This window comes from Platichthys flesus, chromosome 17 (assembly GCF_949316205.1).
Source record: "Platichthys flesus chromosome 17, fPlaFle2.1, whole genome shotgun sequence".
In the NCBI taxonomy this organism is placed as follows: domain Eukaryota; kingdom Metazoa; phylum Chordata; class Actinopteri; order Pleuronectiformes; family Pleuronectidae; genus Platichthys; species Platichthys flesus.
In genome coordinates, this window is record NC_084961.1 from 16785907 (window position 1) to 16802846 (window position 16940).

The 16940-nt window shown below is 39.2% G+C and overlaps 1 protein-coding gene across 1 annotated transcript in view; it reads right to left on the minus strand.

Moving 5' to 3' along the window:
- The window catches only part of col22a1 (collagen, type XXII, alpha 1), a 51232-nt gene that overhangs the window by 17282 nt on the left and 17010 nt on the right, over positions 1-16940 (minus strand). Inside the window, exons 8-38 of the mRNA XM_062410602.1 lie at positions 16701-16781; positions 15675-15791; positions 15515-15559; positions 15335-15397; positions 15060-15098; positions 13431-13484; positions 13271-13324; positions 13125-13178; positions 11399-11452; positions 11246-11290; positions 9730-9783; positions 9555-9608; positions 9018-9053; positions 7962-7991; positions 7655-7708; positions 7435-7488; positions 5239-5292; positions 4660-4713; positions 4515-4568; positions 4376-4429; positions 3422-3475; positions 3258-3302; positions 3105-3167; positions 2267-2320; positions 2021-2062; positions 1841-1873; positions 1438-1491; positions 788-841; positions 649-702; positions 507-560; positions 291-344 (exon numbers count right to left, since the gene is read on the minus strand). Coding sequence (XP_062266586.1) covers positions 291-344; positions 507-560; positions 649-702; positions 788-841; positions 1438-1491; positions 1841-1873; positions 2021-2062; positions 2267-2320; positions 3105-3167; positions 3258-3302; positions 3422-3475; positions 4376-4429; positions 4515-4568; positions 4660-4713; positions 5239-5292; positions 7435-7488; positions 7655-7708; positions 7962-7991; positions 9018-9053; positions 9555-9608; positions 9730-9783; positions 11246-11290; positions 11399-11452; positions 13125-13178; positions 13271-13324; positions 13431-13484; positions 15060-15098; positions 15335-15397; positions 15515-15559; positions 15675-15791; positions 16701-16781 — 1665 coding nt within the window. The remainder of the gene's footprint in view (positions 1-290; positions 345-506; positions 561-648; positions 703-787; positions 842-1437; positions 1492-1840; positions 1874-2020; positions 2063-2266; positions 2321-3104; positions 3168-3257; positions 3303-3421; positions 3476-4375; positions 4430-4514; positions 4569-4659; positions 4714-5238; positions 5293-7434; positions 7489-7654; positions 7709-7961; positions 7992-9017; positions 9054-9554; positions 9609-9729; positions 9784-11245; positions 11291-11398; positions 11453-13124; positions 13179-13270; positions 13325-13430; positions 13485-15059; positions 15099-15334; positions 15398-15514; positions 15560-15674; positions 15792-16700; positions 16782-16940) is intronic.

Below are 16940 nucleotides of genomic sequence, written 5' to 3' on the forward strand. Positions count from 1 at the left end.
CACTGCAGTAACTTTTGGAAGAAGAAAAAGAAATTGAAAAAAAACATAACAGCCAGTGGAAAGTGCTGTTGTGAAACTCCGACATGTAGCTGCTGCAGCTGCTGCAGAACTGAAATGAATTCTCTGCTGAAACAATAATGGAGGACATGCAAGGTCGTTCTCACGGCTCTGCAGGCTTATTTACATTCTGCTCTGACAAAACCGTTCAGAACATAATCTGCTTCCTGCTAAACTTTCAAGAGTCACATCCGACCAAACAAACCCGTAGCTTTTCAATAGCAGGGACTGACCTTATCTCCCCTCTGTCCAGCTGGACCAGGAGGCCCAGTGATCCCAGGTATGCCCTAGAACACAGACAACTCATGGATTCATACTCAGGTGATCTGTTATCAGTTGGCGACTGAATATTTCAGTCTTACATTCATCAGGTATGGTCATTAGAAATGCAAGCAGTCATCAATAACGTGCACCATAAGTTCATTTCAAAAGCTTGAAAGGAAACCTACCACGCTCCCTGGTAATCCACGAGGACCTTGAAGACCAGCTAAGCCAGGTGGACCCTGGGAGAAACGCATCAGCCGTTAAAGTATCAATAAATCTTCCCTTCCTGGTGTGGAATGGTGAATCACATTAAATCAGATAACTCACAGGGTCTCCAGCACGTCCTGTCTCTCCTGGAGGTCCGGTGTCGCCACTTGGACCCTGAATAAAACCAAAACAGCGATTCAGAAGGTACTGCACTTATAATGAATGAAATGAAGGAGGCAAGGGATTGGGAGCATGTTACCGCTGGTCCTGCTGGTCCCTTGAAACCTTGTTCACCAGGTAATCCTCGCTGGCCCTTCAGAGATGACAGACAAATGAAGATGTGAGTTCCAATAGTTAAAGTTTAATTACGAAATTAGCTCATGTCATATTTGTCATACGGCTCTAATGCTGGTAGGGCTGTTATGCTCATCGATGACAAAGACATGAAATGAATGAATGAATGTTACATCCATGCATGAAGAATTATTATAGTCCAGTGATAAATGTAAGAACTGATTGTCTTCAATTTCATGAATAGAAAGAGAAACATAACAAAACTATATGCTTGCTGTGTGTGTGCTAATTATAGTCCATTTATTTTTGCAAATGTTTATTCTGCCTCCAGGCTGGCTGATCCTAAATATAACTATATTCTCTGTATTCTAGTCTGGTCCACATAATATCCTGTATCTATCTATGGACTGCAGCGTATAAAGAATTGGGGCAGTGAGTCCATTTCAGGTTAATTTACTCAGCCAATTAAAACATGTCCCGCTAGCAGCCCTCACTGTAGCAGGCTATGCTTTCCATAAAAGATCTCTACTGACATCTAGTGGATTGTCTACTGACTAGCAGAGGCAGAGTTCAAATTGAAACGGAAAAAGATCAGCAAATCGGACAAAAACTCACGATTTCTCCTGGTTTGCCTTGTTCTCCTTTCTCACCCTTTTCTCCAGGTATTCCCTTGAGATGAGAACAAAAAGATAAGATGAACTTTATTGAAATCCTGTTGAGGACATGCACTTAGTACAACAGCAGATAGAATACAGTGGACATGAAAGTATAAAATTAAAAATAAAATTGAACACAAATACAGAAAATATACATATACAACTTTCCCCAAAGACAGATTGTTTCTAGAGAAGTGTAATTAGGTGACTATGCTGTATGAATCTAAATTTAAGTTCAAAAGAAACATGTATTAGTTTAAAACTCAACATAAACCAAGCACAGGATAAATAAAATGACCAAAAGCAGCAAAACAATAACATTTAAGCAGAATTTGGTTGATGTGCTAAAAAAAACTACTCACAGGTTCACCAGGCTCAGGGATGACATTTGCAACCTAAGAGTCAAAAATAGACTTTGATTTACTTTCATTGGCATTGAACAGACAAACAGTATCATTGACTCAACGTTCTTATACAGTATATTCCATTGTGTTAAAAAACAAAAAACCATGCACAACAGAAAGGAGAGAAATATTACTGACATCTCCTGGAGCGCCGGGTGGTCCCCTCGTTCCCACTTCACCCTGAGGCAAGAGACAATATGTTCATTGTCTGCATACTAATTACCTAATTACACCCAAAAGTGCAGCGTGACCACTACTGACAGAGCAGGAGGACTCCATCTACTGTACCATGGTAGAGTGAAGGCAGCACTGCTGTCTGCATATATTATATCTATGAAATCATTTTAAACAATAAAGTTGTACAACATATGAAAATTTATTTACCTTGTCTCCCTTGTCACCTTTTGGCCCAAACGGTCCATTCATTCCTCTTTCTCCCTATGATAGAGACCAAAATCAAGAATTGAAATATCAGACATCCACTGACAATGTTTAAAAATTATGAATAGGCAATAACAAGGTATTTTTGTATTTGTACAGTAAATTGAGAATAGTTGCTCTCAAAGTTGCACCTGTGGACACCAGGTGGCACCTGGTAAGGTTACCCAGCCAAATTAAAGGTTCAGTGTGTAGAATTTAGTGAAATCAAGTGGTGAAGTCGCAGGCTGCAGCTGAACACTCACTTCACCCTCCCTTTCCAGAACCTGTGGTGGCCTTTAGTCGTCATAAAAACTCAAAAAGGGATTTGGTTTGTCCAGTCTGAGCTACTGTAAAAAACATGGTGGCCTCGGTACAGAGGAATATAAAGGGTTCATTTTAGGCTAAAGAAAACAATAATTCGTACAATTTAGATGAAACACACCAGTGAAAACATCACTAGGATTATTTTACATTCACTTTCTACCAATATATACTTTCAATTAAACCCTACACACTGAGTCTTTCAGGTTTATTGTACCGATATACAATACATTTACATATCTATTGATCTATTGGTCTATACAACTGGTATATTTGTATAGACTTGCAGCTGTCTCATAGGAATTTCCCAGTTCGGGATAAATATAATCCTTCAATCTAAATGATCTTCACAGGGCCTCTGTCCATGAACAGTTGTTCACATTGTGCAGGTTAATATAAAATCAATAACAGAGGCCAATCTTGTAAAATCTTGTAAGTCTTTAGTCTTGTTCACTGATAAGATGCACTGAGTCACACCCACCGGAACGCCCCTCTCTCCTTTTCCTCCATCAGCTCCTGGTTGTCCAGGCGAACCAGCTTCTCCCTAAATAAACAACATGCATGTGAGTGACATGTTGAATGTTTTTCACTGTGTTCAAAAAAACTAAAGCAAAGCCAACAGCTGTGAACTCACTCTCTCCCCCGAAGGTCCTCTTGGTCCAGGTGGGCCCTCTTCCCCCTGGGGAGACAAAGCACAAACATTAAAATGTCAGATTTGTATTTGGGGAAAACACATGCATTTATCTCAGTAGGTAAATTCTTCCTGCAGTTTTCGGGGTTAAGATGAAGACACTGTACCTTAGTTCCAGGCTTTCCAGAAAAACCATCTGCTCCGCGCTCTCCCCTGGGCCCCTTCAAAGACACAAGATAATGATTTAGATGTCATAATAATAAATGTTTGAAATGAATGTAGTTACAGTATGCACTGTGCAGGTACTGTATGCAGTTATAGGTAAATGCACCACAAACCATCTTCGGAATTAAATGTAAGTACACCAGTTTAAGATGTTTTACACAAGCTCCATTTTTCTCTTGTTGAGACAGAATTTTATTTTTCGTCTTTCATGATTTAAATATATGTAGGTAGTGATTCTAAGGTCTGAAAACAGGCTGGGAGATAGCTTCACAAGTAATGCTATCTTAGCTAACACATGTTGCTCCTATGGCATTCTTCACAAATTTTCTCTGGTTAACAAATGGAGATATATGATATTGTAGTTACTGCAGATTAATGCAGTTATTGCTACTATGCTTTATAACGTTCAAAATTATGCCAATTTGTTAACAGCAATCCCATCTGTAGCATGTATGGTAAAACATAAAGTAAAGGTTGTACAGAATAATGGAAGTGTTACATAAATAGAGCAAAGAAGCAAAAAAAGAGATAGAAGTCAATGAATGATGTTCGATAACTTTAAATGAGTCACATGAGCAAAGTGAGAGTCAAATCCCAGGGGGGTGCAGGTGATCATTCCTGTGGCAACCATAGAGATGGCCGTCCACTGATTATCAGTTCATTGTTCGATCCCCAGCTGGTCTGCATTGTGAAGTGTCCTAGTGGCACTATATGAATATGTGAGTGAATAGGTAAGGGTGACTTGTACTGTTGAGCACTTTGAGTGGTCAGTAAGACCAAGACCAATTCTCTGTGGATTCGACTTTCACATTCAGGTTTGTTCTTGACTAATGCAGCTTTAAAGTCTCAATCAAACAAGGTAGGCAAAGAAAAGAAAAGTTAATGGTGATACTCACCGGGGCACCATCATTTCCCTGAAGACCGTCGAGACCATCTTTACCAGGAAGACCCTTCGGAGATCAGTGACAAAGGATATTTAGTTTCATGTGCAAAGAAATTAAACCTGAAAGAGTCAAGAAATGACAAATGACTCACAGACTTCCCAGGCTCCCCTGGTTTGCCTGAAAATCCAATTTCACCAGGAAGGCCCTGTAAAGAAGGAAGAGGTATATCACCATGATCAACATTCTATAACAGACTCATCACTGCCATGTCCTAATTGGGGTCTCTGGTCACTTACTGGAGGTCCAGTATGTCCTCGGCTTCCTTCTGGCCCAGACGGACCCTGAAGACCCTGCAAAACAAAAATGAAATACATTTTTCTAAGTGAAATAAATATGTTTCTGAAATATTTCTTGCCAATTATATTCAAAAACCATTTCGAATTCCCCAAATTATTATTTTCGCGTGACCTCCAAATCAGAGTGTACCTTCAATACCAGCGAGCAGCCACAAGAGGGGGATATAAGTGCGGTACACGGCTCATTAGACCTTGGATACTACTTAAAGACAGGTGTATTTTCATAGTACACCAGGGAGCAATTTGCGAAAATTAATTTACATGCTGTTGGTTTTAAACTGGCGGGTTTGTTTTTCCCTCTTTTAACACAAACAGGAAAGACCCCCTCTGAGAGAACAGCCACTGCTTTGTGGGTCACATCAAATATTGTACAACCCACACGGTTAAAACATCAAATCAATTCTCCACATTTCTCCTTGAAATGTTATTGAGGCACAAAAAAAGTAAAGAGCTGCACATTTTAAAAAGTACGTTGTAACATGTGCTCTGTGCTTGTTATGAAATGAAATTTTCTCTTACAGGAGGTCCAGGAAGGCCATCCACTCCAGGTAATCCATTTTCACCCTTCTTGCCCTGAAAAACAGCAGTGCATTAAATTAAAAACAACATTAAAACATTGAACAGGCAATGCGTACTTATTCAGATAAGATTTAGTATTTCTCACACAGGAACAAGGTTTCTAACAACACTACATTGAAGCTGTGAAATAAAACCAGAGGACCTAAATGTAACAGTCTGTAATTGATAAATATTTATTTAGGACTTATTTTCCTGATATAAAACAGTTTTGGAAAATAGAAAGTTCAAAGTGATAGTTTGGTTAAAAAGTTATTGGTTATCTTGAGTAAGTGGTCAGGTGACAAAATTGAAACTTATCCAGAGGCCATAAGAATGATTACTATGTTTATTGACAACACTAAAACTAAACTTATAAATGACAGCAGCAGCTAAATGCAGTCACTATTCGTGGCTGAGAAAACAAGCTGACTAGCTCGCTTAAGAATCTGGAAATTTCTATTCAACATTTTCTGATTGAAACTGTAATTGAACATTTAAACAAAGTGTAATTTTACTTTAGTGTTTGACTCCTGTCCCATCTGCAAACATGCTAAACCTTAGGATTTATGACCTGTAATGCATGAAGCCACTAGATGGTGACAAAGGCAAGTTGGCTTCACTTTCACTGTATTTTGGTTAACCTATATTAAAAATCATATTTTAAAGTGTAATGCGCTTTATAGATTCTACATAAAAGTAAAGACTAAAGTGGTCAATTAATTTAGAAAATAAGTTTATTGTATTAAACTAGTTTTAATGTGTTGCTCGCTCACGTCCCCAAAACATGACTCTTTCAAAGAAGACAAAATAATAATAATAAAATCAGACATAGTCCTTATTCCCTGTTCTTTTTTTCATGTTTGTTGATATGGTATCTTGTTGTTTCACATTCCAGCTCGTGCTGCCCTCAGCTGTCATACCAGGATGAAGGTGAATAGACAGGGCTCAGCAGCGGTGACATTGATGGTTGATGAAAGCTTTGCAGCAGTGGAGGTGGAGAGCGGCTCAATCTATACCAACTCAACCATACAGCCAACTCTATTAGTGCAGGCGGCAGCAGAGACCACCCTATTATCACAGCTCTCAGCCCAGCCTCATCCCCTCTCACCCCCTGTCCTTGAGGTATAAGAACTATAAACCCAGAGAAAAAGAAAACCTGAGCCCAGTGTGATCATTTTATTTAATGTTGAATTATAATTCCCTCTGAGATATCTAAGGACATCGTCTTTACTTCACGACGAGAGGAAGCCCGGCACGACTCGGCTGCCCTACCGAGCAAACGTTGATTCCAATGTGATGCTAATGAGACATTAATTGCTGCGAGAACAAAATGTCATCACCATCTTCGTTTATGTTTGGAGAGACAATTATGTTGAATTACTGTGTCTGTTTTAATTATATGAACCCAGTAAGGAGATGGGAACAGAATGAGAGACAGACAGTTTTGAAATTGTTTTACAAGCAAAGATAAAAGTATCAGTTTTGATGAGCGTGAAGAATATTTATATTTTTCTTTTAATTGAATACGAATATGATAAATACAGGTTAAAGGAAAATACAATATAAATTTCTATTTATTTCAAATTAGACCTGAATGACTGAATGCAGTGTTGAAATTTGATTTATGGTATAAACCCCAATTAAGCACTATTTTGGGGCAGGAACACTTAACATGTCAAGTCTAAACTTTGAATCGAGTCATTAAAATATGATGTTAAAGATTCTGAATATTTTCCAATGTTTTTAATAGATGCATGAGCCTTTCACGTTGTGCTCATATATAATAAACACTTTAAATGTTAAGGTTACATGAGAAATACAGGGAATGTGGCCATGACTTGTGAGGAGTTCATGGTCCGGTCATAGTTCAGATTACATGACTGGCAGATGCATCCATTTAAAAAAGGAGTGATGGATTGCCACCTAAGATTTATTGATCACACGTCACGACCATTTCACCTCCAGAGCTGTCATCTTTCTGACTACATTTTGTAAGGGGACGCTGTGTCAGTAATGTGTGTGTAAACTCAGTATAGATATGACCACAGCACTGGGAACCAAAACAACAACAGATAGGATGACAGGTCACATGTGTAGATGTTTGACAGGTGTAACCTGTAGTGAATGGAAGCCATGCTCACACAGTAAGATTCTTACCCTTTGGCCAAACTCTCCAGGCTCCCCGGGCAGACCTACCACACCAGGAGGACCCTGAGGAATGAGATGTTCAGTCATCAATTGTTCACACAGCCTGAACGGGGCTTTCACGTACTGCTCAGAACTACATCTGAACAGGTTACTGTTCCTCAACAACAAAGCTCAACTGACAAAAAAGGAGGAAACACGGAGGAAGGAAGAAATAAATCAGAATTCTTACAACAGGTCCTGGGGGGCCCTCAGCCCCTGGAGGCCCAGGAGGTCCAGCATCTCCCTGAAACATGTCCAACATACACACATGTTATATATAGACAGTCCATAGTGGTGTACTCAGATGTGCTTTATTTTTGATTTAGGTGATCACCAGTTTTCCTTGTTGATTTAAAGAGACATTCAAAATCTGCTTTGCATTTCAATTCCAGTTACACAGTATAGTTGTCATATGTTAAGGGACAGGTGGTCTTTAAATCTTTTCTCAATCTTTTGAACAGGCAAAAAGATAATTTTACTGTTGAACAATGTCTCACCTTTTCACCCCGTAAACCATCTTTTTGAACCTGAAATTGAAAACAATGAATAATCAGATCCATTAAGTTAAATGGATTATACTCATATTAGTATATGATTGTAAGACTCATTGAGCCCACCTGATCATATTGTATCACATATTGTTTAAGCGTTGTGGTTTTACAGTTCAACAATAAGGAGATGTAAGACAAAGCAACAGGAACAATGTTTGATTTAAGAGAAATGCGTCTGTTGAACGGATCTCAGTCAAATAGAAACTGGGGAGATATAAACTCAGGCAGCGAAACAAGAAAAAAATAAGGAACAAATAAATAACTTAACCAAGTTTGGAGTAACGCAAAGAGCGTGAATAGAAGCACAACAGACTGGTCACACTGACATTAAACAAGGCAGACAGGGATGATTGGACACAGGTGAAACACATTGGGGCGGGACAGACAAACAGCAAAAGAGGGAAACCAGACAAGGACAGAAGTCAAGTGAATAAGAGATGTCACTTCATGGTAAAACAGGAAATAACAGAAACAAGTCCAACCCCATAAAAAACCCGAAAGTCATGAAATCCAAACAACACTAAGTAAATTTACTTTGAACAAAGAAGTTATTTCCACAGTCCTTTCCAGAGGCCTGTCCTAGCACGTGTCATCCGAAAATAAAAAAATGCTATTCTGATTTTCTGCAGTATGTATGTCTTCATGTTGCTTGTTTGATCTGACTAAATATCCAAAGCGTAATTTTGTTTATTTTAATCTATCAACAAAAAACTGCATGATATTTTAGAATCCAAAACTTTTGACCTACGGCTTAAAAATTAAAAATAAAAATAAGATCAAATCAATTATTAAAATAGTAACCAAGGATTCACAGTAATAATTCGATGTATTATTGATTGTAGTTAAAACACATACAACTTTCACAATGCAAGTTTTTTCTTTGAGTTTTTTTAATGCCATTTGTTTTCTAACACATTCAGACTTCTATGTTCATCATTAAACACGCCTGTAAATCTCAAGAATGTAATTCATATATCCATTTGCTCAATTCGTGACACTTACCACATCCCCAGGTATTCCAGGAAGGCCTCTCTCCCCCTGTGACACAGTTCACACGACAAAGTTGAAAAAACCTGACATTAGAATCAAGAGACATTTAAGGTCCCTCAGGCAATATGTTGATGATACAGCAAGGACCATAATTATGAGATGACGCATGCTAAAGCGTGCACTTATCGAAGGCTCCACGGAAAGTGAAAGTTGTGGGTAAAGCACCATGGCAATTCTTTGTGTATGTGTATGGGGCCTTTGCATGCGCATGGGTGTGGTATAAGTATGCGTGCACCACTGGAGGAATAATCAAAGTCAGTAATTACAGACAGACAAATTAACTCTGCATTTTATTTTCTCAGACAAATGAGTGGGCCGACTTTGATGGTGCACGGAGGAGACTGAGGAATGTCTGGAGAGCACAGAGGGATCTGAGGATAGCTCTTTAGAATGATTTATATCAGCACAGCTTAATAACATTATGCTTAAGGCTATGTCCTCTTTGAATCAAGCGAGCAGAGTGTTTTGCATGCACATACACATACATACCTTGTTGCCTTTAACTCCGCTTGGCCCGGTTTCACCAGTCAATCCTCTGAAACCCTAAATCCATTTTAAACGAAAGCTTCATTAATACAAAGGCAACTCAACTCATGTGTTGCAGGCTGTTATTGTCTGAGGTGTGTGTGTAAATGCAGCAGCTAAACACAGAGACACAACTCACATTTTTACCAGGAAAGCCAGGTTTTCCTGGTAATCCATCCACACCTGCCAGGCCCTACAATGGAGACAGGTGGAGGAGAAAACATGTATGAAGCATTGGTCACTAGAGACAAGGTGCCATCGAAACGCAGCACAGTTTTCATTTGGATTTCCTTAAAAATGCTTCAACTAGGTCACGATTTGTTCCACTTTAGTTTGTTTCATTTTGGTTTTATAAACTTTTTTTTGTTGGCATGTTTCCCCCACATTTATACTTAATTTTTAAAGCATAATAAACATAATAGTTACTCATAATACAACTATTAGTTATTCTTTAACAGCTAATAAAAAAAAATTTAATTTAATAAAATAAAATAAAATATGAATCTTTAATAGAGAATAAAAAAGTCTTACATTTCATCTCTGCTTAGAACAACTAAAGGTTTGGTACAGTTGACATGTGCAGGGTAAGCTACCATGGCAGATAAAGACAAGGGACATACTATCGGCTCTTTAGCTCCTCTCACTGCTGGTCCACATCTCACAACATGCTTGATGTTCACCATACATTAATTTAGCGTGTTAGCATGCTAACATTTGCCAACTTGCACAATTCTGAGAATGACAATAGTTTTGCATGGAAAAGTTGATAGTGCTGCATAACCCTAAGCACATCTACGACTTTTCCGTTAGCAAACATTACCCTGACCTGAACCCCAGGTGCTTCCTCTTAAACACCCAGGTTATTCCCTTTATCACTTAACATACTGAGGCAGAAGCTTTTCCAGTTTTGACCTGCAGGAAATTACTTTCTGACTGGCTGACAGACAGCTCAAACCTGGTACCGGCCCGTTTGAATGAAGCTATAGTGTGCCTAGAGCCTGCTGCACATCTTAATGCCATATGGAGAACTAATCACTGCACGGATTCTGTGTTGACTACTTTTACAGTTCAAGATGATATCCTACCATGACTCTGAAGTTGTTATAATATCTCACTTTAGTTATCCCTTCACCTGTTACCTACACTATCAGTACAAGTACAGTGACTTAAACAACTAAACTTAAGTGGAAAGTCATTAATAGGTAAGATAACCTTTTTCTGATTTATTAACAGTCTGCATACTGACATCACGTCGATGGGAATAGTAAGAAAGTGTCCGCAGCTCAAAGGAAACTACAGACATCAATAAAGCTCTACGAGGCCTGAATGAGGTGCATTATAGCCGTACGCCCCCACAGAGCCTGACAGGAAGTGTGGAGAGTGGATCAAGGAAGCCACATCTGTTTGAACAATTACGCCCCTCACTTCTCAGGTCCTCTGAGGAGAACTCTTTCTCTCACTCTCTCACTCTCACAAATCAACCCAGAGCAAATACTATTTTGATCAAATGCCCTTAAAGGGATGCTGAACCCCTACTGTATGTGTTGCTGTGAAGGTCCTAGAAGGAAGTTACCAAGTTATATATGTTGTCTGAATATGATTCAAAATACCTTATTTGGTTTTGACAATCAATAAATTGTCAAAATGTTACTTACCGCTGTCCCTGGAGATCCCTTATCACCTTGTATGCCCGATTCGCCCTAAAACAAAACACAGAAAGATATTAATGTCGATTCAAACCAGAATAGTATAATTTATCACTATCAGATCTTAACTGATCTTTTGAGGTACGCTCAGATTATACTCACAATGACGCCTTTTGGTCCGGGAGCGCCGGGATCTCCTGAGTCTCCTTGAATTCCCTGTGCGATACAAAATGAACAACATTATCTAAGTGGAAGTTATTGACTGGGCACTTTCCAAAAGTGCCTGTGTTGCTGACTCAACATTCTGCAATGGGCCAACTGGGCAGTGCTGACTCAGAGCTGAATCAATGTAAGACATTTAAGAGGGCCAACGAAGAATCCTGTGCCCCCTAAAAAGAAACTCCAGCTGTCAGTCACAACACTTTCCACTCTGACCTCTAACTTAACTTTCATTCTATTTTCAGGCAAAGAATTACATTTGTTTTCAATATTAATTTGTAAGCTATTCTTCTAGACTGACTTTTCAGTGTTGTTGGTTTATTTTTACAAACCTGTCCAGTTACAAATGAACAAAGTAGAACCCATTTGAAGCTGTAACACCACCTGATAGTGAAAACATCAGTTGCCTTTTTGTTCTTAATCATTTTCATGACAATTCGCAAAAGGATGCAATGATGTGTAGTTTATTAATCCCATGATTGTTAGTTTGATTACAATTGCTACATCTTGTAAAGACAATTCGATTAGACGTTAGTGCTCCACAGTTAAATGACACTTCTATGTCAGCTACTGATGTTTAACCACGATCATTCACTATAAGTTTGAAAAGGTTATTTGACTAAAATACATTTTGGAACGTCACAATTGGAAAAGCACTTGTGTAAATAATAAATGCTTTTACAAAGGCACAGAGGTAATGATGTTTGATCTACTTAGTGGGCTACATGGCTTTCATTGTACTGCAATACAAGCCAATATCCGCGTTCCATTACACCTCTGAGCTCAGGATTACCTTACCACCCCGAATTCGAAATCTAAGATGGCCACCCTGTGTATCAACAATAGTAAAAACTGAAGTTTTTACTGTTTAATAGCACTACTGTTATTAAATACGTCATACAAATATTGCCATTCTCTTGTTTTATACTAGTTACAAAGGTATATCTCTTTAGCTGCTAACTAGCTAATGTAAGCTGCTGATTTTGTTTACCTACTGCTTCTGCTAGGTTCTTAGCACAGTGGGTTTATAATAGATTTATTTCCAGTCGCTATTATGTAAAAAAAAAAGTTGTCTTTAGCCTCAAGCCCGGATTGATTAGCTTTCATTTCTGCACAGGTTCTGAGCAATGGCCAATTAACTCTTAATTAGACTTTTGTTAAAGGTTATTTGTTACTGTAACTATTTTGCCTAATGCTAATTTCACATCTAAATAGGAACCATCAGGCTCATTTACACCTATGATCTCGAGCCATTTTTCTGATTTAGTATTCCATGAATTGTATCAAAGGTCTGCGGCCAATCTCTCAACAGCCTGTCTGTCTATTGGCCAAACCCTTGGCCAGCCAGTCAGCCACTTATGCCCTCCCCCCCACCCCCCACCCCCTGGCTCCTCCACCAGCTGGTGCTTCATCCAAGGGAAAGTCACCAAACTGACAACCGCCTCCCTCCCTCTTTTCACAGGAAATCAATAGCAGGCTGAGAGGTAATTGTCCAGAAAAACGTACATATGCCCACTTAACAAAACAAGTGGGTCTCAGTGCCAATACCAGAATGATGTTCTTTTTCCCTCCCCTGCATCAAAATAATATTCAAACCCTTTAAATGAGCCAAATTGGTGTGCACTGGTTCATAGATGGACTAACAAATTGGAAAACCACATTCACTCACCTTTAGTCCAGCTGGACCCGCCAACCCTGGAGCACCAGCCTGTCCTGATTCACCCTGTTGAAAAGGAACACACACCCATGAAAACATTCACATTTTCAATGTCCAAATGCTTCAGACACTAATATCAAAACAAGTGTATTCCGTACTTTGTCTCCTTTGTCTCCAGATAAGCCATCAATACCTGGCACACCACCAAGTCCCTGCCAAATGTGTGGAAACACACAATTAATACGAATGTGTGTACTTTTAAGATTCATGGTAAAAACAACGAAATCCTCCATGTTTCCAGGTTCACGAATGTCACACCTTCTCTCCTTTTTGTCCAGGAGCACCTGTCAACCCTATTCTGCCTGTATCACCCTGTAAGCAAAAGGTAAAGCGTTTACTTTGACTGTTCCACACACACAAACATGCACAATGGACTTTCATTCGGACGACAATCAACCTGGAAGCAACACAAAACGTGGTTTAGTAGTCGGAGGCTGGGGGATTAATGTAGGACAAAGTACAAGTGTTGGAGGTGAATTCATGGATTTGTGTCATCAAACAATGGAAGATGGAAAAAACAGTGAGAAGATTATATTTCACACAAAACAGAAAGAGTTAAATCAACACACAAACACACACTTTTGAGTAAAGGCTTGGTTGGAGGCCAGTTGATAATCAAGACTAACGTTAGTCTGGTCACACATCCAACCTAAGACCTAAGGAACAATGGCTTTTAATTGTCTTCAGAGTTCTGCACTTTTGGTCTGTGCGCTGATGTCATATTATTTGCCAAGGAATCCCTTGGAATTCGTAAACTGGACTGAGTGAAGAGTAATGGCTGTTAAATTACACAGTGCCACGAGGTCTTGCCCACCGCAAGACTTCCCTTTGCTTCATAAACCACTTTACAAGTCACAGAAGGTCGCCCTTAAATTATTTTAGGGAACTTGTATCATTTAAACACACGTCATTTCTTTCATCACAAACATTAGGATAACGTTCCCTGCTCTACTCTGCCCTATAATGCTAAAAAACATTGTTTATATCAAAATGCTTCATGTGGTATTGCCTGTTCTAGTCCATTAAAGGTGCAATTAGAAGCCATCAAAACAAGTTGAATTCACTTTCACCCCCATGACTGATAGGCATTTTAGGCTTGAAGTAGGGGTGACATCATGTTTTGGCATCAGATTTAGAAAAGTTTACAACACATTGCAGCCTTCTCTGGGAGACAGTGAAGACAGATGCTCATGCAAAAAAAAAGTAAGGACTGGAAAAACATTAGGGGAGCTTTGCATTAAAGTTTGACTTAATGCAGTTTTATCAAACTAGACAGTTTTCCAGGAGCAAGAGCATATTATGCGAATTATACGAAAATACATTTATCTTGAAGAGAGTTTTGTTGTCTGCCTGACTGCGGCATTTAAAGGCAGCTTTAATTTTTGGGTGAGTGAGAAATGAAGTAAAGAGCCAAATCATTTACGGGTGAATTCTCCAAACTGTGAGCGCCAGTACATACCAAAAGTGGGGAGACTAATACCATCTTCCAGAAGTCTTGTGACCATTATAAGTGTCCCTCTCAGGACAGCGTGAATGATGCATGGCAAGGATTTTGTCTCCAGGAATAAATTATACTCCCAGCTGGCAGTGCCGGGCAGCACAGACACTGTGATTTGAACAGACTGGGTGGGCGTCTGCGTAGGCTTGCCCTCTGTGCTACACATCCTCTGTGGTAACATGACCTGTAATTCTGACTATAACAGCTGTATGAGCACTTTCCTAGCCACTCCCTGACTGAAAAGAAGTATGAGATAAATATATAAAGTAAGAAAGAAAAGAAATTACAATGTTTGGTCCGAGATGCATGCATGCATGCATATAAAATATGCATGAAGACAAACATGTCAGTAATGCTCATGCAGCATCAGAATGCAAAGTTTTACTTACCTTCTCCCCTCTGCCACCTTTGACAGAGATTACTCTGCCCTGCAAATAATTAATCGATAAGGATCAATTATTATCGAGGCGGGAAGAAAAGCAGAACAGCTGGAAAGCATGCAATCTGAAATTATTTGAGTTTATCAAACAATATATCTGCCAATGATAACTGCACTTAAAATGAACTTGGAACTCAGTCAATTAGCTGTTAGCCTATAAAGTATTATCTCCTCATGAAAAATTAAAGTAACACATGTAAATATACACAGTTTAGATTTTCATACAGTTTCTCCTTTTTCTCCTCTGCTGCCCGTCGGTCCGATGGCGCCCACAGGGCCAGTTTCACCCTGCAAACGTAGGCATGTTCACACAATAGAAAAGTTGAAACAGACAACTCTGGACCATTATGGAACTGCAATCTGTTGTCACACACAAACTAGTACTTAAAGGCAGTGGTAGATGACCTTTGCACCCTTGGGACCTGCAACACCAGGTGAACCGATCTCTCCCTGTGAGGAATGGAAAAACAGATGTCTATGGAAAGCCATTACAGAAAGGACTCCCACTCATTTGATAGACACAAGAGAAAGGGGGTTGAAGTCTGGTAAAATCAGGTGGCCGTACCTTCCCTCCTGCAGGACATGAGCAGTTGACTTGCGGACCTCTTTGTTGCTCCACGACAGTCGGGGTTGGAGTGGGGATCTCCATAGGGGGAGCCTCTGTCACCACTTTCTTAGGGCACTGAAAAGAGATATTTGTGCACACAAGTGTTAGACCTAATAAGTTGGCAGAATGATCTGGTAAGCCATTAAAAACAACACAAGCATTGCTTTTTAAAGGCAAGAGTTAGTCATTTGTGGAAATATTCTTCTTTACTTCAGTGAAAATAATATGGTGTGGGCCAGAGGGCAGTTAGCTTAGCATTAAGACGAGAAATAGTCAAAGTCAGAAAAACACATTGAAATATTTAAAAGCTTTATTTTTTCATTGTATTTTAGTTGTTTTGTAGAAAATCTGCTTTAGGAGCATTTACTTTACACGCTGTGACTTTCTTTCATGCTTTCACAATGAGTTAGCTAAAAATAAACAGACATATTTTCCATAAAATATCAAACGAAATATTCATTTTTCGTGACTTTCACAACAACTGGTTAATTTATCTGAGTTTTAGTGAAGGTATAAAGTCAGCACCCAACACTGCCCTCTTGTGGACATGGCTCACCAGCATAGCAGTAGTTGTCTGAACTTTTAGCATGCAGTAGTTTTCTGTGTCTATACGAAATTAGCCTGGTGACATGTTGGCTATGGTAGGTAAACCAAAAAGTGCTCATTTAACCTATCAGTGTGTTTTCAAGTATTTCAAATTACAGACTAGCAAGAACGTTTAGTCGGTGAAAGCAACCTGCAATTAGAAACAAATCTACCAATGTGACTTTCACTTATAACCACTTCATTTTTTCATGTATCTCTCTTTTGTTATCTACATAATTGCTATAAATTAGGCTACTATATTTAAAGACAATCAACCCTTTGATAATCTCTATGTGTACAGGATATAAGGAGATTTGTGACACTCCAGCCTCTAAAATATATGGATTCACATTCACAGAAAAAGGTACAGACAGTAGGTCTGTAGCCTGAAATACTCACAGGTCCATTGGGTAGATCACAGCAGGTTTCCAGCTCCGCGTGCTTGGAATCACAATAGACCATCATCCTTTGGAGGTCAAACTGCATGGACACAGAGAATTGATGAACAGATCAACTTCAAGATAATCACACAATGGACGCTACAGGGACACCGACAATATGAGTCCTCTAGAGTCCACAAGATCTTTAAAGGTTCAGTGTGTAGAATTTAGTGACATCTAGTTGTAGTGTGCATGTTGC